The sequence below is a fragment of the Cyphomyrmex costatus genome, unplaced genomic scaffold (genome assembly GCF_001594065.2).
Source record: "Cyphomyrmex costatus isolate MS0001 unplaced genomic scaffold, Ccosl1.0 scaffold132, whole genome shotgun sequence".
Classification (NCBI taxonomy): Eukaryota; Metazoa; Arthropoda; class Insecta; order Hymenoptera; family Formicidae; genus Cyphomyrmex; species Cyphomyrmex costatus.
This window is the reverse complement of record NW_017275304.1, coordinates 129730-151261: the sequence shown is the minus strand read 5'-3', so window position 1 is coordinate 151261 and position 21532 is coordinate 129730. Positions and strand designations below refer to the sequence as shown.

Below are 21532 nucleotides of genomic sequence, written 5' to 3'. Positions count from 1 at the left end.
ACAATTTATGAGTAAATAAAAAAAGTATCATAAAAATAATATATTTTAAAACATAAATTCTAAGATATATATAAATGAATAAACTATATTAATTTTATATTCTAAATGTTGTTTATTGAAGAAATATCCTTCCAAAATTGCTTGTAAATTGTTTTAATGTTATATTTTTTATGTTAATTTTTTACAGACTATTCCTTACTTCCTCTCTCTGTCTCTCTAACAAACTCATCTTATTAAATTAACACGAAAATTTAAGTAGACAAAAATTAAGTTTAAAACGCATAAACTGCGTCAAATTTAACACAAATTTTCCAACTGTGTATTGGAAAGCGAAAAAAATACGAAACATTCTATATGCTAACTTATACAATATTAAAATCAGAATTTGTATATTGCAAATATTTCTTTGCGAGACCAAGGTTCGATTCAACGACTATCTGAAAACGAATTGAAATTGACACAATGATTCGATTATTTCGGCGGTTCGTATTATCCTAACTGGTGGATGCTCTCGCGTGAAATGGATTAGCATAAATTCGTTTGTTCCGTTATTTCTGAAAGAGAGATGCGCTTAGCTGTTTTCTCATCCGCGTCGATCTTTTGGACCTCTTAACGTTTGACGAACCAGTCATTACATCTCATGATACTCTCACCATAGGTCCTGCTACGGGCCGGCCGATCGTCATCCAATTCATGTTGTTCGACAAACCGTGCGCTAATCACGAATGTTCAAAAGAAGACGCAAAAGAGAGCGAAACTGACTGCTGCTTTCACGTGGAATCCTCGGCGCGTGTCAAAACACAAATACTCAAATTTTAAAGACTAAGGGTTTTAAAAAAATACAAAAGTAACAAATGTAAAACATAAAAGAAAGATCTCACTTTAACAGAGAATATTAAAATAAATTAAAAATAAAACAGTGAAAAGCTAACAATAAATAGTCATGTATCGTTTAAACGAAATATAAATAAAATACATAAAGCAACAAAAATATACTACAATTTCAAAATATTATATTACACAATAAACAAAAATATATTACAATGTTATAAAAGAGAAAGAAAGTAAAAGGGGAAAACTAAAGACTGAAAAATTATAGAAGAATAGAAAAAGGAAAAAATGAATGACAGGCAAAATAGCTAGAAAGGGGAAGGGGAAAAAGACGTCCCTCCTGCATGTGGAATAAAACACGCGTAACACGGGTGAAATTATCGAATAATCTACGCTAGAATGATCCTATCACCGCGGGACTGATCATTGTTGTCGACAACATAGCACGAAACAATATTATAGCATCGCTAACAAAAGACTCGATGCTCTTTCACTTTTAAACCAAATATATATCTTTATAGTATGTACATCTCACATTTGACGTGACCGATTAATTAGAAAGATCTTAATAAAAATAAAAAATCCTATACATATAGTAGTTGATTAGCAAATATATCAGTTTTTATCGGTATTTAAACAGAGAAGTAAAATGTCATATTTTTATCTCTTAATATATATATATATATATATAATATATTTTTATATTGTTATATACTTATATTATTATAATGATTAAATAAAATTTGTGATTAAAAATAATATTGTAATATTATCTTTAAATAATTACTCTGCATGAAAATGAAAGTAACTAAATTCTTGTCTAGGATCGTGTCAAGGACTGAAACTATTAGGACTAAGAAGTTTCCTTATTAGCGAAACGTACCACAAGTTTCTGTGAATACTAACGTTTAACTAGTATAGCCCCAAGGTATCTCAATCTCCGAAATGTTACAAGTTTGTTCCTAACACGCAAGATTAAGAGAATAGAATAGAGTTATATTAAATTAATTTTTAGTAGATTTTCACACACATCATAGAAAAATTTACGTGACAAAAGAGAAACGTTAGAGGTAAAAAAAAAATTTTTTTTCTCACTATCAACTGATAATAATCATAGAAAAATAAAAGTTTTTTTGTAAAAAAAAATAAAACAAGAAAAAAAGAGTCTATTGTTGAAGAAAGTAAATAACGAACAATAAAGCGATTCAGATCCTTTAGAAAATGACATCGAAATTCTGAAACAGTTAATTCTTCCCCAACGTAACTACAGAAGTTATCGAGCTGAAGAAACTTGCGACCTGTGTAGAAACTTTGAAATTGCTATATATCCGTTTGGAATTCGCACTGTATTCGACGAATCCTAGACGAATTACTTTCGTACGGAAACTTCCTACGTGACTTTCATTGCTGAGCGAAAGACGCAAAGAGAGCGAATTTATATATACCATATATATATATTTTTTTACTTTTACTTGTTTTCTTTACAAAAATTATTAATTATTAACTTTACACAAAAATATTCTAACTAGTACAAATTTCATACATTTTCTCTTAAGTAGTTACTAAGTAATTATATTAATTTTCGTCTATATAATAACTGAGAAGTAAAATTATTTAATATTCCAATCTCTCTTTCTCAAGATGTAACGCTTTGTCTGCAGTTGTGCATAAAAGATGCATAAATTCTGAATCCATTTACTCAACAAAAATAGGATAATAAATGGTCTACATAATATTTTAATATTAATCGATAATAATCAATAATAATCTATGTATACAGGTCAATAACTAGGCAGATACCTACGTAAATTAAACATATTTTTAATAGAAAAACTACTTCAATTATTAAATAAAATGTATTAAGTTCTTGTTTATTTCTTATACGGCGTCTTACGCAATATTATCGCAACTAATGAGAATACAGTAATGCTGGACAGTAACTGGATGGGTGTTTAATTACATTGCTACCAGAAATTTCAAGCTGCTCAAAGATATAAAGTAAATTCTGATTATATGTATATATTTATGTCAAATAGTTGCAAATAATTACATCAAAAGAGACTGTGCTAATTCATCTGGAAACATTCTCTTTGCTCGTCAATCTGATTTCATCGAAAAACAAACGTCCTTAAAATATTACTTTTCCGAAAAGGGTTAAGTAGCCCTTTGGCACGGTGTATCAACGCAAATAAAGCAAATTGTCGCAGCCGATCTACGCGCAGCGTCTTTGTGAATTGATCGACAATGTGGCGAAGGAGGATACGGTAGCCTAGCGCTATACAGGATTTTTGCGAGTCTTCGCCCTTTCGACTATAGTCGAATCATTTGCCCGACGTGGCAGTAAAAGAAAATATCCGAAATCGTATTTGCCATTCCCATGATCATATCCATCGGCGCCGCTTTTTTTCTCTCTTTTCCCTTTCATAGATGACCAACGGCGTGGGTTGTTCGACTCGAATGGGATGCTCCTTTGTGAGCTCGTATTCTGAGCGAAGAATACACGTTTTTTTTTCAGCCGGGTGAAATGAGCCGAAGTCTAATTTCCGAAGCTCTACTTCAGAGATCGACAGGAGGAAGAGGGTAGCGGTGGAAGGCAGAGAGATGATACTATCGACGGTGAAAGGAGTAAAAACTCCGAAGGAGCAGCTAGTTTGTCGAGGACATCAATCTGCCGATGTCCCCGTGTGTACATACCGGGAAAGAAAACCTGATTTCATCTTCCATGAATTTCAATCGAGATCGATGTTTTGGAAAGAGATATCGAAGAGCTTGGATTAAAATAGATCACGTACATAGCAACGTAAGGGTTATTGTCCACTGTTTTCATGTTATACGCTTTATCGCGTTTATCTCGTAGAATATCCTGTTTTGTGCCTCGTGGAGTACACGATCTTCTTTTTTGCTAACAGACGTTGGCATAAAGACCAGGTTAGCAACTATCAATGCGTAAAATCTTTCGCATCAACCTTAATCTGATATAAAGTTTGAACACAAATGTGACGTCATACTGGAGTTGGTGAAGCACAAACACATTATTCAGCCAAACAAATAGTAAAGATAATAAATTATTCGATTATCTTAGAAATAATAAAGCAAAAAATTTTTGATCGTATTATAGGGAGAAGTTGCTTATATCCTTAATGTTCAAACAAAATTGTAACAAAAGTACTGAAAAGATCAGAATTATTTCTATACTTACATTAAACTTTGGTTCATTGGCAATAAAACAAAATGATATTTTTGCGAAAATAAACATTAAATTATTGTTTAAATTAGATTAAAAAAAAAAAGTAGCTTTATTTGGTATATATACGATTTGGAGACTGGGTCGTTAAATTATACCACCTAGTTCGTACTTCTAACCTAGCAAACAAGCTGATTGCTTATTGTCATTTTGACATTAAAATAACATCTTTAACGTTAAAATTACAGTAAATAACGTCAGTTTGTGCGTTAGATTCTGCATACACAGGCTGCATTCCGTTATTCATTGTTATTTATAGGTTCTATAACCTATAACTTGAAATTAAGTATGGAAAAATGTTAAGAACGTATTCGCCTGTAATACTGTTGAAAGCCAGTAAAAATCAGTATATTAAAAAAAATCTTGTTCTTCGAAGTCCTTATATTCTTCACAATTATAAGTTTTTTAATAATTATTCGCGTCCGATGTGCTAACAGATATCTAATTTATAAACATAACCTATCAATGCGTACGAGCCACCAGGAGATTATGAGTCTAAGCACAGGATTGCAGTAACACATAAATACAGACTTAAGTTGTAGACGTAAGCAACGCACAAGCTTTGACGTATAATATGACGTTGGAATTAATGGATATCGCTATATCTCTTGATAGCGTGCTACCACGTGCTATATAAGGAAAGTAAGTAATCTAATCGTTTGTAAACAAGTAAAAAGTAATCTTGTCAATTGTCCTGAAAGTCTTAATGTATTACGGGTCTGAACACACAATCCTGTGTGTTCAGACCCTATGGGAGCTTGTGTCACTTGCGAGAATCGTATCGGTACAATATAAAAACCAACGGCAAGTACGATTTACCCAACTCCCTCTATTTTTACAAATTTGCTAATAGTAACATAACTTATAAAAATTTTGCTAATTTGATACTATACTCGAAAAGAGTTTAAATATCAATTATAACTGAAAAATACTATAATTCAATTATCCACTTTGTACTGATAACACCTTAGGTAAATTGTGCCAAAACTTAGATTAGACACCGAACAAAATCAATTTTAAATATCACTCGTAAACAGACGATACAAAGACAAAACAAAAATGATAATTCTTAATTCATATTACCAACTTCACATCAGTGTCATTATCTTTAAAAAAAAAATGTTTCGTTTAGAAAATACAATGAAGGTACGATTTAACCGTCGCGTCGGTACGACTTAGTCAACTCTACCCTATATGCTTAAGTTGTTTATTAAACATTAATGATTTTTACTTGCTTAATAAAAGAAAACATTAAATATCATTCATTATTAAAAAACATTAAACATCGCAACATCAATAGATTAAAAAATGAACCTTTTCAACCTATATAAAAATGAAAATTTCGTGTCTATGATTATACGAAAATTCGATTTGTCAAGGCAGGAGATTTGCGGATGACTTTTATTCGATTAGACGCAAATATGAAAAGTTCGTAGCGGATTCTCTCACAATGTACGACAGTTCGCCGGCAGAACTTTCAGCGTACTGCGTCGCGACCGATTGGAAAATGGCGACGTAAATATCCGAGTTGTCGGCAAAGATTGACATCAAGTATGAATTTTGTTCGGGTTCCTATTACCACAAAAAAGATGAAATAAAATTTGTCAAACGTCAATGAAAATAATCCAAATTTTTCTCCTAAATCGTAATGTCTCTATTATATAAGCTCAAAGATAAAATACACCTATAAAAAATTTTTTCCAAGGGTCGCGTACATACAAATTTTACTTTAAACGTTGCGTAAATTATTCGTTTCAATTATAATCCAATGTATTCTTTCCAATTTTTGACTGTTATATACGCAGGAAAAGATAAAAAAAATATTTTTTGCGAATAATTATCGTTTTAAATGCTCAAATACTTTTAGTTAATTTTATTGTCGAATGAAAGGATGAGATTAAATATCTCACCGTAAAAGTGACAAGTCAGCCGCTGATATCAGAAAACGAGATGAAGTAAGAATTATAAGGAAAGGTGAGAAGTGTCGAAATACGATTTACAGAAGTTGAGGATGGAAGTTTCTCCTTTCTGGCTCGTTAAGCCGTCAGTTCCAGACACGTACAGTTAAAGTTTACGTTTGGTTTTCGAGAAAAATACAATGTTCGTGTAATATGTTTGCCGACGTTTATCTCGGAGTGTATCAAAAGAGGTTACCATTCAAGCACAGAGGCATTTATCGTTGAAACGATCGCGAAAAAGTTCTTTTGGCTCTCAGCTTCATTTCGCGATTTTCTGGACAAGGTACCGAGATATGTTTTCAAATATTTAGTTTGAGTGCAGTCTCGAGCATTTCGCAAGACCTCTGCAACGGCGATATTGCTTCGCAGCAGGATACTTTGAAAGTTTCACAACGAAGGGAATAAGTTCGCTCGGCTAAGTCGAATCGTATATGTAAGTACGTATATATGACAGCGATTATCCCGATATTCCAGAGAGATTTTCAATCGTGTTTAGATTCAATAACCTAAATCGTCAACAGAGCATAAAGTAACGTAACGTATTACAAGGATATTATTAAAAATATGTTGACTATACATTTACAACATTTTACATCGTGATATATTACATCTGCGGATATTATGTTCTTACCCTAAATTAACAATAAACAGATTCTATCGTGACCGCAGTAAACGATTATTACCGAGTTTCCCGATATAGTTCGCTTTGATTCAATTAGTCCTGAGTAGCGATCGATACTGGATTTGGAGTTGAGAGTATCTCGTATCAAGATCAAATGGAAAATCATCTAAATCTGTGTCTTTGTAACGTATAATCTCAATGTAGAGATTTCCTATTAAGAATAAACTTGACGAAGGCAATTTTCTTTTTAAGATTATGCATATATCTCTCTTTTCCCCCAGTGTGTCTTTTATAAGAACACGTATAAACATATAACGTCCTTGTCTCTTATTATACGCAAGTAATACATAAAATGTCAAAGGTAAATTCCTTACTTAAATCTTAGAAATCCCTCATCCTCAATCTTTGAAAGAATATTGGAAAAGATATTCTTACATGGCGATAGTTCTGATTTCGGTTTTAAATAATGAATATGCCACTAAAATTCCACAATATTATCGTAACTCACCCTGAATAATAAGTAACAAACTTTTTATAAAAACCATTTGGATATCTATATCGTTAATAAAATAATTAAAATCTTATATGTATGTTAAACTATACTGTCATCACTCCGTGATACTGTGCTTTGCTATGGCTGTTACTGATTAAAAATTGCAACGCTTCGATGCTCTCGACAGACATTTGAAGGCCTGCTCTCAAAACGGGAATTTTTGATGCTTATGGCCACGAAGATTGGACAGCTAGCGAGACCGTACGAGGGTAGTCACGCCCCGGATAAAAGGGAGCGACCAATAGGACGGCTCTAGGTAGAGGGTTATGGACGAAATTAAAATATCCTTCCTATGTAATGACGCTACAGATACGTCACTAAGGACGCACGTGAATCCGCAGGACGAAGACTACATGGTTCTAGTCCGAATAATTCCCTTTGCAATAGGAAGGGTGGTTCTCGACCCCTAGTCGAAGGGTTCAGCAAGCATCCCCTTAGCATCGCAGATCCGGCGGACATATGCTGAGGCAAGGGAGAGAGAAGCGTTATTGTATTATTCACGATCTCAGCCCCATAAGATAACGTTACCGTGATTTTTAATAGGCGGATGCAAAGATGTGAGAGTGTGGGGGGGAATGCGCCCCTTCATGTATGCCTCGATAATGGGATTAGTCGTGTTGTTAGGGGGTTTAAAATCGTGGCTATGTTTTTTCAACTTCACCGGTGTGCGCTAAATAATATGGTATATTATCTGTCAATATCAAGACTTTCAACCCTTAGAGATTATCGCGATTCAATGTAAATTAATCATTGATAATAATAAAATTCTAATAACTAATTAAGCTAATTGAAAGTTTAGCATTTTTACAACAAAGGCGAAACTTGAGACTTCCTTTTAAAGAACATTTCCATTTAACTGAATAGTTTATTATCACTTAATAGACGAGATTTCGTTATTTATTTTTACGGCACGCAGTTGCAAGCCAAATAATTCCGTAACTATCAATATTTAAATACTGCAGCAACTATTATTTCTTTCTCTTCTAGAGTATTTTATTAAAACATACGTGTTATCATTGTATCATATTGCCCCAATTTTGCCCCAATCACGAAACGATCATTAAGTCGCGTTTTCCTTGACATAACGAATGCGTCGTCGCGCGCAATTAATTTTCGGGTGCATCGACAGGTGCAGCCGGCATGGAATCGTTCGCACAAGAATACACTCGCGCAATGACGAGGCCGAAACTCTGATCGTGAAAGTGGATATTCGAAACGGCGTTTCATGTTAAACACTAATTTTCCGCTTTGTGAACGCATCACGGTTTCATCTATTGCGCGACTCGCTCGATAAATTACGGGAATGGCTAATCAAGAAATTAGTCGCGTGTATGGAAGTCAAACGGTATTACCGTTATTACCTCGCTTTCCGACTTTCCGTTGATACGCATCGCTGTATCGCGATGGCGATTTTCGAAGGCAATCTCAATACAAAATACGTTACGCACGGATGCAATATGTTTCTATTTAAAATTCAACTGCATATATTCTATGAATAATGATTAGGCTTTCATTTACATGAATAAGAAACTGATAAATAGTAAATTCTCTATAACTATAAATTTTTTATAAATCTTACTTGCAAGAACTTACACTTATATGCAAAACTACTATTGATTCATTTGATCGTTTAGTTTTCTTTTATAATTTTATTAAAGTATATTATATGATTTTAATAATGCAATAAAAAATAAACTTCTGCAATCTTATGCAAGGACATTAAAATACTATTTTAAGGAAATTTCATAAAATACACTACTGAATTCTCCAAGTAGACAAAACGTTTTCTAACGATCCTTGGTCAGTCAACATATTTAGACCATTAAGCTACAGATTTTGTATTCCATAGTTCTTTCGCCATTTTTCTCTCGTTATTCCCGCAACAGTGACTTTTATTTCAGCTGCGAGATTTCATCAGCATGATACACTCGGAGATGCAAATTTTCGTAAAATGAAAGAAGAAAGGAGCAGGAAAAAAATAAGACTAGCAGAGTCTCAGTTTCTAAAGCAGATCCGAGATTTCATTTGAGCTTCCGCGCTGAATATCGACCCGCAGTGGGAAACGAATTTACGTTTTGCCCCTTCGAAGAGACGCCGACGGAAAGTGACCTCGTCTGTAAATCGACGCTCGTCACACCGGCGTAATTTCATTCCTATGAAACTGATCCACCTATACGTAATAGACGGCGATAATGTCGAAATTTGTTTTCTCACTGATCCAGAAATTGTGCGACTCGTAAATCGAATGTTCAACAAGAAAATAGAGATTTATTTCATTATGTTACTTAAATACAAATTTATTTAAATTTTAAATCTATTCGCTCTTTTACTCCAAAAATGGCATAAATAAAAAAATGTGATTTTCAAGTTATTATCATGAATGAATCAAATAAACATTACTTTATCAATTATCAAAAGTAAATTAACTAAAATTTAAAAAATCGCCCTAATTGTCACAATTTAAAAGGAATAGTTTTTAAGAGTATAAAATAAAAATGACAAAAATATCATTTGTCTATGTTAAAGTCTTTTTCGTCGATGATATTTCATTGGTTAATAATTTTCTGTTAAGTTAAAACATTTTCTCTTTCTTGGAAAATCCAATTTTTTTAGTTGTTTAAATTCTGAAGTAAGAAAACAATATACTCTCTAAAAACATGATTACGTTAGTCAATCATTTATCTATACATATAAATATAAAATCGCAAGTTTAAACGCATTAAGAGCTACCCATTAAAACAAAATAGACACTTGAAGGATTAAAAACCAGTTGTAAGTATTCACATGCAATTATTTAGAAGCATTCGTGATCCAGCTTAGACCGCCATAGCATTGTCTCATTCGGTTTGAAATTTAATGGTTCAATAAGAGAATTAATATTATGAAATAAAGAATTATTAAGAAACAACAAGATAAACAGTGAATTAAAAACATGCTATTCTTTTATTCTTCTTCTAAACTAGTTCTTAAATACAATGGCAGTTAAAGATCGGATTAGATGTACATTTACATCCAATTTTAATTAATTTCTGGAAATCCATTGTGGCATCATTTACCTAATTTCGTACCGCCGGAGACTACTAATGACGCTTTCCACAAATCGAGGTAGGTACCAACGTCTTTAGCTAACTCCTCCTACCAGCTTATCTTGATTGCCCGCGCAGATTCTTCAGCACGTTCCAAGGAAGCCCAGTTGTTAAACGTTGACGAGGAGAAAAAGTGGAAAGGAGCACGAAAACGCTCCACCCTTGTCCGTAAAGAAAAATCGCAAAAAAAGATAAAAAGATCTTCTATCTTCCATTGCTTTTGTCAAAACTGGATCGTATGAATTCAGGTCATCGTTTAGACAATTATATCAGCATTAAAACACACATTATAATGAGATTCATTAATAATAATTATAGTATCTCTGAATAATATTTCGTACGACAAAATATTTCTTACAAAATGTTTTTGTAAATCATAAAATTATAATAAAATGAACAAACAATTATTTCTATTTTCCTTGCGATAACACGAGAGTTTTAAAATTGACCTCAGAGTTAAGAATACTCTGGAGCTTTTTATTAACTTATTAAGAAAGAAAGAGAAAATCTAATATCTACATTAGCTTATTCGATCGATTTAAATCATACTTTGAGTTCATCGGTCGTACTCCGGAATAACGGCGGGCAGAGTATGACAGGGAGCGTCGATAATAATAGAAAGATAGGTAAAGAGGCCGTATAAAATTTCCGGTGATATTAGCCACCCGTCGAATTAGCTCTGCGAGAAAATACCCTACTCACTGTCGTTCCCTGGGGAGGGCAGTTAGGGTGAATCCCGAATGGGGCACCCTCGTGGAGAAGAAGGGCGGGGCCCCGTATAAAGGGGCCCCGAATCAAAACCAACCCCTGGGTGGAGTTTGCACCCCGTATATATAACAAGACCAGGGTCCTCAAAATACAGAATTTGATGCACCTCCGTGCAGTTAAGATCTTCGAGTCTACATTTTCGACTTTATCTCTTACAATTGAAAACATTAAAAAGTGCGAGTTTGAAAGCAGAAAAAGATAATCGTCTTAAAACCAGAAAGAGTTATCAAAAAGATCAAAGAAAAAAACGTAGTGATTTTGAAGTCTCGTTCTTCGTACCATTGAATTAAAAAACGAGAATTAAACAGAAAGTTAAGTGCGACGAGAAAGGTTTCAATGATCGTTAGATTACTTTGTGTCGCGTGTGAACTCCACGGCTTGGACACAACTTGAACAGTTGTATTGATCTCCGGGGATTTCTCAAAGAGGAGAAAATGTCTCGAAGCTTTCTAGTGGACTCTTTAATCGGCAACAACTCGCCGCCGTCATATCCGCTACCATATTATGGGAATCTACCTAATTATATGTTCAGTTTTTTTAATATGGGTTTGGGATACCAACCGATCAGACCAGTGCCCAGACCACCCACTATGCCTGTACCAATCACTCCACCGACGCTGGGTGTTTTGCCGATACCTGGACAGAGTCCTCCGTCACCTTTAAACAACTCGACAAGCAGATTACCAGGTAAATATATAACTAATATTATCTTACTAATAATAGAGTATTTTATTATTTTAGTAATAAATCCACAATAATTGTTTATTAATAATTTATAAATATATAATAATTGTTTTAATGATTATATACCCAATTTAATCGTTAACAATTAATACGAGTTTAAAATCATACCTAAAATCGTACTTCACAAAACATTATCTATCATCTTCATTCAATTATCTTCATTTAATTATACATAATACAATTATATGATGTTAATATGATATAATAAATATCAAACGTATACCATTATAGTTATTATATATTAATTACATTTAATGTAAGTCATATATAAAAATCTATAATTAAAATTAGATATTTAAAAATATTTAATATTTTTTTCATTTTAAAGTTTCTAAGATATTATTTTAACATGCACATTTTCGTGATATTCTTTCAATCTCGCTAAATATAATATGTAAAAACAAGCATTTAGTCTATTAAATTTCTTCTACGCAATAACTATTTCTCACAGCAACACCATTAACCTCTGATCTTTTTCGCTAGACGTTTCAACACCCAGTGAGTCTCCGTCCCGCAACAGCACCCCGACGCCTCCACCAAAATCCCCGAGCTCCATTAGCAACAGCTCGAAGCGTATCCGAACCGCGTTCACTAGCACTCAGCTGTTGGAGTTGGAGCGCGAGTTTGCCTCGAACATGTACCTGTCACGACTACGTCGAATTGAAATCGCGACGAATTTGCGACTATCGGAGAAACAGGTGAAGATCTGGTTTCAAAACCGCCGAGTGAAATATAAGAAGGAAGATCTACCAACTGGCCAGAGTCAAAAATGCTGCTGTCTACGGACTTGCGGTAAACGCAAGGACAGTTGCGGAGAGGAATCGCTCAGTCAAAAGTGTGATCAGGATGAAGACGAAAAAAGATTGATAAAGAGCGAGAGTGATGATGGCAAATTCAGTCGCGGACTCGCCGTAACAGAGCGTCTCGAGAGATCGATCGCGAATGAAGACGTCGAGGCCGAGGAGAAGTACGACTTCTCGAGAATAAACTCCGTGCAGGAAGATCAGGTACTCAGATACGAAGCGCGGGATTTCTCCCGAGGTTGCAAGAGGAGTTTGGCAGAGGAAAGTGAAGAGAACGACAAGAGGAGAAAGATGAAGATGGTGGTAGATTATCAAACTCCGAATCCGGAGACGATTACAACTCCAGTGTTCAGAAGTATAACATGCACGAAGCATACCGTTGAGAGTATCGTTAACTCGTAAATTTGAAAGTCAATATATAAATTTTCAAGAATTGTAAAATAATGTAAAGTTCAAACTCTCACGATACCTTTACCAATTGAATAAGTAAATGAATGAATATATAAGTACTTTAAGAAAAGGGACAATGAGATTATATGTGTACACTGAGCTTATATACAGAATACGTTTAACAACAAATTGTGAATATTGTAAATATATTTTGTAAAACTGTATTGAAGATATATTTTTGTATAATTTATGTAAAAAACCAAATTGTATATTTTTAATATAAATTTAACTAAAATAAATGTCACAATTATTAAATTGTAGCTTCATTAAAATCTCAATACCTTGAAACAAAAAAACAAAACGACATGTTCATTAATTTTATTCAGCACAGATATGCTCATATTATTTTCAGAAAAAATATAAATTTTAAAATAGTTGTAACTATTATATCAATTTTAAAATTTGTAAAAATTTGAATTTTTATAAAAAAGGTCTTCTTTCCATAAAAAATATACAAAATAACAAAAGATAATTTTGAATAATAAAAAATAAGCAAAAATTTTAATTATAAAGGAGCATAAAACCGCACTGCACAGGTTGTTTTTTGTGATATTTAATATATCACAAGTTTTTTTTTCACTTAATTTAGACGTTTCGACCAATATCTGGCCATCTTCAGTAAATATATAAATAATTCCGCATCGGTTACATAAATTTAAAAAATAAACAAGTCATTTTTACTGACATAAAATAATTAAAATAATAAAAACAATTCTATATCCAAAATGCATAATTATTTTCAAAAATATATTTAGTTTTTTACACTCTCATTAACGATAGATAAAATACTTTCTCTTTAATATATTCAATATATATAGTGTCAATATATATATCATATATTTTTAAAAAATATAAATATAATTTATTATGAAATATGTATATATATATATGCAATAAATAAAGGTAATTAATAAGGATCATTTCAATTATTTGGTTGTTGTATTATCTTGAATAAATACATATATATGCATACAATTTATTCCATTTCAAATATGACGATATGAATTCAAACGACAAGTGTGGCAACAAATAAAAAGTTACGAACTGGAAAGTTACAACTGATTACCAAAATATAATTTCTCATATACAAAGCCTACGAATAATGTATTAAATGTTCATCATAAAGAAGTGTCTCCGACACATGTCACCACTTTCAATGGCGTAACGCGCGCCTATGTGTGATTTTCCAGTTAAACGATTGGTCAGAAAGAGTACAACTCAACAAGAGTGCAACGCGGTCACTTGAAGGGCTCGTTCGCCATTGTCGGTGGGAAACCGGTCGTGTTGCCCTAAATCCCGAAAATTTGTCAAGAGGGTCCCCACTTTAGGTTAAATTTAAGGTAAAACGTAGTTAATGGTGCTAAGAAGCCGTGCGACAATACGTTAAGATCTCTCGCGCTCTTGAAATCTTGAGCCCGAGCCGACAATGGCACACTTGTGTTGCCATTCGCGGGACCCGACGAAACGTGAAAACCAGCCGGCTGCCCTTTTTTTCTATTCCCGAACGCGACAACACCGTGCCCCATTCACGGTAGCCAAGAAGTCCCCGTGATCGCGTAGATTTGGTTCATTCATCTATTCGGAGGATCAATAACGTGTAGGAGGGAGAGGGACCGATCGCGCAGACTGAATGACGACGAAAAGTCGAAATCGAAAAATCGTGCTTGCACGATCCGCCTTTCTGCCTTTCGACCTACACAACGGCGGCCGGTGCTTTTCAATCGGATGATCGCTCAGAATGAATCTAAAGAACGTTTAAGGAATGCGAACTCGTCGACAATTTCTCGCCTCTTAAGAGTGGTAGCGCATTCGGTTATGGCAGTTTAAAGTGAATGCGAATACAAGTGATGTATGGAGTGCTTCTTAAATCCCGACGACTTTTATAATCTTTTCTACCTGAGACGGCGGCTGCTTCTGAGTTACGACGCTTTTAATCAATTGCAAGATTACGGTATATAGAAAGAATAAATTGGTAAATAAAAATTAAGTAAATATTCGGAAAAATAACTTTTTTTTATGCACGCGTTTAACAAATATAATAATAATCGTAGAGAAGCTTAATGACAATATTTGCCACGTTCCATCTTTCAAATAAATTCAATATTTTGTTCATTTGCGGCGGCATCAAGTTAAATGAACGTACGATGTTCGAGCGCAATTCAATTTTCCAGGCCCTCGCGTGTTCACATTTCGGATTCAATCGGATCATCAGCAACGATAATGATATATACATAGATACAGACGTTTCTTTGTACGCCAATTCAGTATTCGCGTGTGTCAGTTGATCCCGTCTGCTAAATCGCGACGTGCCGTGTCGCGCAATCCCACACTGATTGCGTCAATGAGAAACCGCACGAATAATTAAGCACGCTTCGTCCTTGCTGTCGAGAAACGTAATGGAATTGCGAACGGCAACCAAAGAAAATAATGACGAAGTATTAAGAGTTATTCAGTTCACTTTACCGAATTCTAAAATACAATCTACGTTATTACAGTATTGTTAATTATATAACGTTACGTATAAATCGCGTTACACAATCCGATCATTTCCCCATAACAATCTAATTGTAATGCAGTTGAAAGATCTGACGTATTTCTAATACTGAAGTAGATGGCAAGCAATAAGATAACACATGCTATTAATCTGTTTCTTTTATATAAAAAATTAAAATTCTTGTTGTATTAAAAACAAGAAATCTTACAAAATTTAACCGAAAGTTTTCTTCAAGAAATAAGTTACTTTGCTCTCATATTGCGTTCATCATTTAAATTCTTTATTTATATCATTCCTTTACATCAAAATTTCAATTATTATGCATAGAAAAGATAGTAAAAAAATATATTTTCTCAGTGCTACATAAAAATATTATGTATAGTGTATAACAATTACACTACTTATATTACTGTATATTTCATGTTTATGTAACATATGAGTCACGAATATTTTTCTATTTTATTACATGAATTGTTCGGTTTGATAAGTTGCAAATAGTACAGAAAATGATACTTATATAGAAACTCCATCGCTTATACAATTAATTTATTTTTATTGAATTTGAATTCTGTCCAGGGATAGCTAAATCCGACGAAACCGCGAATAATTTCTTACTCCTATAGCAACTTGCGACTATACAACTATTTCCATTCAACGACTATGACGGATCGTCCGATTTGTCGGAGAGGGTTTACACGAGTGATTGTAATAAGTCCAAACAAGTCTGTGCTCTCCAGAGAAATTGGTAGGACACGGCTGTAACGGTCTACGCGATTCGAAAATCGCGGGAAAGAGGCAACGATAAAGAGCAAGACAAGAAAAGAGGGAAACGAAGAGAGAGAGACAGGATTGTCGTTCCGGTGCACTAATTCATTTCATCTTATGCACACTGAAGAGGCGCTCGATCAAAGCTCAAAAAAGCCACCGCGACAGCACTCCAGCGCGGAAGATCGGCGGAGGGCGAGGCGACAGGGTGGTGCGGGCACTCGAAAGTTGAAACCGTTTTTGCCTCTTTACACCCAACCGGAGGACAATGGTGACAGCAACATCGACCATTGTGGATCGCTTTCATGGCGTGGCTCCGGGCAGTTCGTGTTTGAACCAACCGATTGATACCAGCAGATGTGACGTTGAGAATTTTTCAATAAATAACGCGAAAATATTTTTTTCTTTTAGAGAGATATCCATATTGGAAAATTCTTTTTGAGTCTATCAAAATTGCATAGGAAGGAAGGAGAGAAAAGAAGAGAAAATAAACAGAAATTCACTGTAGCGAGAGAGGAAAAATTAATCTTTTATGATTTAGCAACAGTTTTCTAAAAAAAATAAGAAAAATCGACAATTTTGTAGAACCATAAAGATCATAAAACTATATCTTCCTGAAACGAATTCTGTTCCGATATTGAGATAATATTCTGGAGGAGATAAGAAATTAAAATCATCACGATAAATTTGTTCGGCACTATAAATTTATTTAAATAGCGTTTCCGAACTCTCCCGACATGGTTGATTTCACACAAAGCGCGAAACTCTCGAAAAAGAATAAATCTTGCGAACGACGAATTCTCATTGTGTCATAGACGCATTGTGCAACACGGTATCGCAGGAATGCATCACACGCAGCCATGATGTCGCCGGTCATCATCGTGTATGGCCAGTGACGCGAGAATAATTTCACAGAGACGCCCGCAAACATGACAATCCGTTGTCACCCGGTTTCTCATTGTCGCGAGTCCTATTCGCGCCGACGAGAAGATCGATTTACTGCAGTAGAAGTCGTTCAATGATTGAGAAACGTCGAAATGGTAACCCGGAGAATAAATTTCTTATACGTTAGAAAGTGTCCAATGCGCGGAGACGAAAAGGAATAAAATAAAACAGTAAAAATAGGAAATGCAACAGCAAGTTTGCCATGTATGCATCGTGATCGACGCTGTCTGGATATAAATTTTATACGAATGTACTTCTACATTTGCCACGGCCTAATATTATTTTCCGCGTGACTATAATTTTTTTTTTATCTCTCCGTTTGCAATCATATTTTATTCCCTCCAAATTTTTTTACTATATATATGCTCTTTTTTAAAAAATGTAGAAAAATTCAAGGTTATTTTCCAAGCGGTATGTTATATTATTGCGATAGTTTTCTAACAAAATATTTTAGAAGATGCAACCGAACTCTGTCTTCCTTTATTTTGGAGAAATTTAAAGGTGAAATTTTGTTTGTGCCAAAAAGATTGCAGACAAAAAATTAAAATTACGTTACAACTAACAGAGAAAATACATACAATTAACTCTCGATGACAAGGAAACCAAACAACTGCAAGCTATACTCCATCTTTTTTAAAAGTTTTATTTTGTTAGAAATATGCAGGAGAGAATATTTTCTTCTCATCCGAAAATTGGTAACAGCCGCTAAGGGGATCTCGCCAGTCGCGGCAATTTAAAGGAGAAACAATAAAGATAGGGTTTCACCAAGTCATTACATCATCATTACGCATGGCAGGTGGCGTATCACCCGCACGAACGCCGTCCATCCGTGCACTCTTCCTGTGTGATCTTCACATTAAACCGTGAAATACACACGTTAAACGCACCTGTGTCCCAAGCGTGTTCGCTTAATGCGAGCCGGCAACTTTCAGGAAATTACCTTTGGGACTAGTTTAACTTAACCGAAAACCTGTCCGAGCGTGCCGCAATGGTCGATCGATCGTTGTAAACCTGTTTCTATCTAGGCAATAAATGGAAAAATTTTTATCTCACCGGCGTATTGTAATAAGACGCTTTTATTTTTACATCAGGCAGTAATAATAACTTTATTATTGTCAAAAAATTGCATTTTGTAAACATCTAGGTAATTATTTTATTAAAATAATTAGTAAATATATACATGAATACCGTTACTCGTGTATATCATTCCTCATATCAACTTTCTATCTACACTCTGAGGTTTTATTCTCGAAAAATATCGTATACGAAAATACTATATACCAATAAAAAAATATATAATAAATTTCAATAAATTTTAATTTAGTACCAGCTGAATATTTATTTTGTACGAGAATCATTAATTTCATTTAACTATCATTTTTTATTTATTTAATAAGTATTTATTTATTCTAAAAAAAATGTTAAGTTAGTATACTCGTTTTTTTAGTGTAAAAAAGTCCATAATATACGTAACGTACCTATAATATTTTTGCATATTTTCATATGCAGTAATTTTTTAAACATGGTCTCTGGATCTTTTTTAGCACAAGCAAAATTTTATTCCAATTGTAAGTTTCTCCGATATAAAGAGAAAGAAGAAAAAAAGAAATAAATCAAGAAAACATTTGATACTGTAGAAATACGATTACATATTAAAAAGTAACCTCGATTTTTTACATTTTTTGAAAGTCTAGAATAAAAAACCTGAGCTAAACAAAAAAAGATTATATAGATAAAGAAAGAAAAAAATATGATTAGAGACGGAATAAAATTAACATCTATTATAAAGTATAATAATAATAAATTTAAAATCAAATTAGCTTATGTGTGAACTTTTATGTATCGTAACAAGTGTGCGCGCGCAACTTTAAAATCTTATTTTTCAAACTTTCACGATAAATAAATCAGAATTTATCTTTGCAGCTGATATTAAATCACGAGCTTTAACTTAAATGAGTTCTAACGTCATTTTGAACGATAAACGAAAAAATAGAAGCTATTATATTCTCAGTGTACAAAGAGTAAAACCTATTATACATTTTAATGTATTACTCGCTATCGCGCATGTAAAGCAGATATTATTTGTACGAAGATTTATTTCTACATTTTTCTTCAAGTACTCATCTAACTTTCATATCACGTACAGTCGATTTGTCAAATTAAACAAAGAAAATAGATATCAGAATTCAACCAGATATATATACAGTCTCTGTCAAAAGATAAGACATGATAGCAACGCTAATCACGTATAAAATATAATGTGTATTAAAGCTGGCATATATCTCATTATACAGATATAACCAAACAAAAAAATACAAATTAAAAGAAATCTTAGCTGAGAGATCAATCTTTAGTTTTTTGAATTAAAAAATAAAATGAAAAATTTGGGCTCAGCCGGGATTTGAACCCGGGACCTCTCGCACCCAAAGCGAGAATCATACCCCTAGACCACTGAGCCGTTCTTGGAATGTGAAGTTTACTTAACGACATCGTGAAATATACAGTTAATTTTTTTTAATACGCAAATATGGAATTTTTATTTTTTTATTTAATCATAAATGTTTAATTAAAAAATATTAAATTTCATTAACATTATGTTAATTAACATTAATGCATAAGCATATTTAAGGAAACTAAAAAAAAGCATAAATTTAATAATAATTTTACGGAAATAATTTTATGAAGTTTGCACAATATTCTTTCAAGATTTTATTTTCATTATATCGTAAAAGATTACTATTAACCTTTACAAGACAAGACAAGAAAGCCATTAAAACAGCGTTATATTTTGAGACAAAGAATACAATAAAATTAATAAATTATAATAAATTTTACTCAGGCAAATAATTTTAACATTAAATTCCCTTTACAAGTTAATAAAAGCAGAAGAGATCCAATATATTTGTTTATCGTAACAAAAATAAATTAATAAATCATCACGTCAGAAGCAAAGTATTTCTTTTTCTTCAACGACAAATTACACTGCAGATACAAGCCCGACCGCTATTTGGCCGCGGCATTTATCACAATTAACGCCACAAAATGGCCACTTAATTTTAGTACGGGACAATTCCTCCCTCTTTCTCTCCTCAAAAAAAGAAAGCAGCACCTTCGTTTACCGGCGACAAAAAGAGTTGCCCTTGTACTTTTGTTTCGCAGTTAACTCACTCGTAACGTGTCGTCACCCTTCCGGCAAAAACGTGCTATGGAAACGCGTCGCGACGACCCTTATATGAGCTGAAGGGTCGGAGAAGATTTGTGGTCGCGTTGGGTGGACCGCATAGGAAACTCAAAGGGACGGAATCCCAATCTCTTTCTATTGACGTGCGGTCAGACAGTCGATTTTGAATGGACTTCTCTAAAGCGAAAATCGAGAAGGCGCGTTTCAATTGTTCGTTCGAATGATGCCAGCGATAGAGCCACGGACAATCTTAAAGGTTGTTGACTGACAACTTCGAAAACACATGTATCACGTGGTATAATAACTTGGCAGGTGCTATAGTCGCAGTTACAATATCGCTTTGAAAGAATACTTAGCAGAAAATGCGATATTCTGCTCTAATTAATAGATTCTATATCAATGCAATTATATCTGTGCAATCTAATATAGCAAAAACCATTTCTTTTGTTCAAATAATTTACTTAATTCAAATGTATATTTCATTTACTTTGTCAACACTCTATAGTACATGACATAGTTTATTATAATATCATTGGTTACAATTATATTTTATAACTTTAGTATCTTTATATAATATATACCTAAGTGTGTAGTTCAGATTATCTATCTTTGTCAGGATAATGACATACAGTATGACAAACAAGTGCAGATCTCAAAAATACACTCATATATAAAATATATATTAGAAGACATTTGTGTATCAAAATGCATGGTGCATTTAAAATTATAAATAAAATCTATTGTAATGTTTGATGTAAATTACAATATATCACAAAAGTTATCTTCATAAAAAATTCACTTGATATAATCTATCCTGTTCAGAATTATTAACCCATATAATATGACAAATAACTAAAAAATAAAAAAATCATACATACATAAAAATATATTTAAAGACACAGTATATATCAAAACGAATATATATACGGAATTATTATATTTTATAGAAATCTATCCTAATGTCTGATGCAAATAACAGATTTATCTAAATAAATTTTAAAAAGTTGACTCTAAAGTTGATAATCTATCTCAGAATATTCAAGGCTATATTCAGATTCCCACCCGAGTGCCACCCAGGTATCTTTCTA

The 21532-nt window shown here is 33.3% G+C and overlaps 1 protein-coding gene and 1 non-coding gene across 2 annotated transcripts; one reads left to right on the top strand and one right to left on the bottom strand.

Annotated features, from left to right (window-relative positions):
* The first annotated feature begins 11496 nt into the window (after nt 1–11496).
* Nucleotides 11497–13011, top strand: LOC108782660 (GS homeobox 1). The gene is made up of 2 exons (XM_018550980.1): nt 11497–11749; nt 12290–13011. The coding sequence occupies exons 1-2, from the start codon at nt 11497–11499 to the stop codon at nt 13009–13011; spliced, it is 975 nt and encodes a 324-aa protein (XP_018406482.1).
* A 6638-nt stretch (nt 13012–19649) lies between these two features.
* Nucleotides 19650–19721, bottom strand: TRNAP-UGG (transfer RNA proline (anticodon UGG)). The gene has a single exon. It is a non-coding gene; the product is annotated as a tRNA-Pro (tRNA).
* Between the last annotated feature and the right edge of the window lie 1811 nt (nt 19722–21532).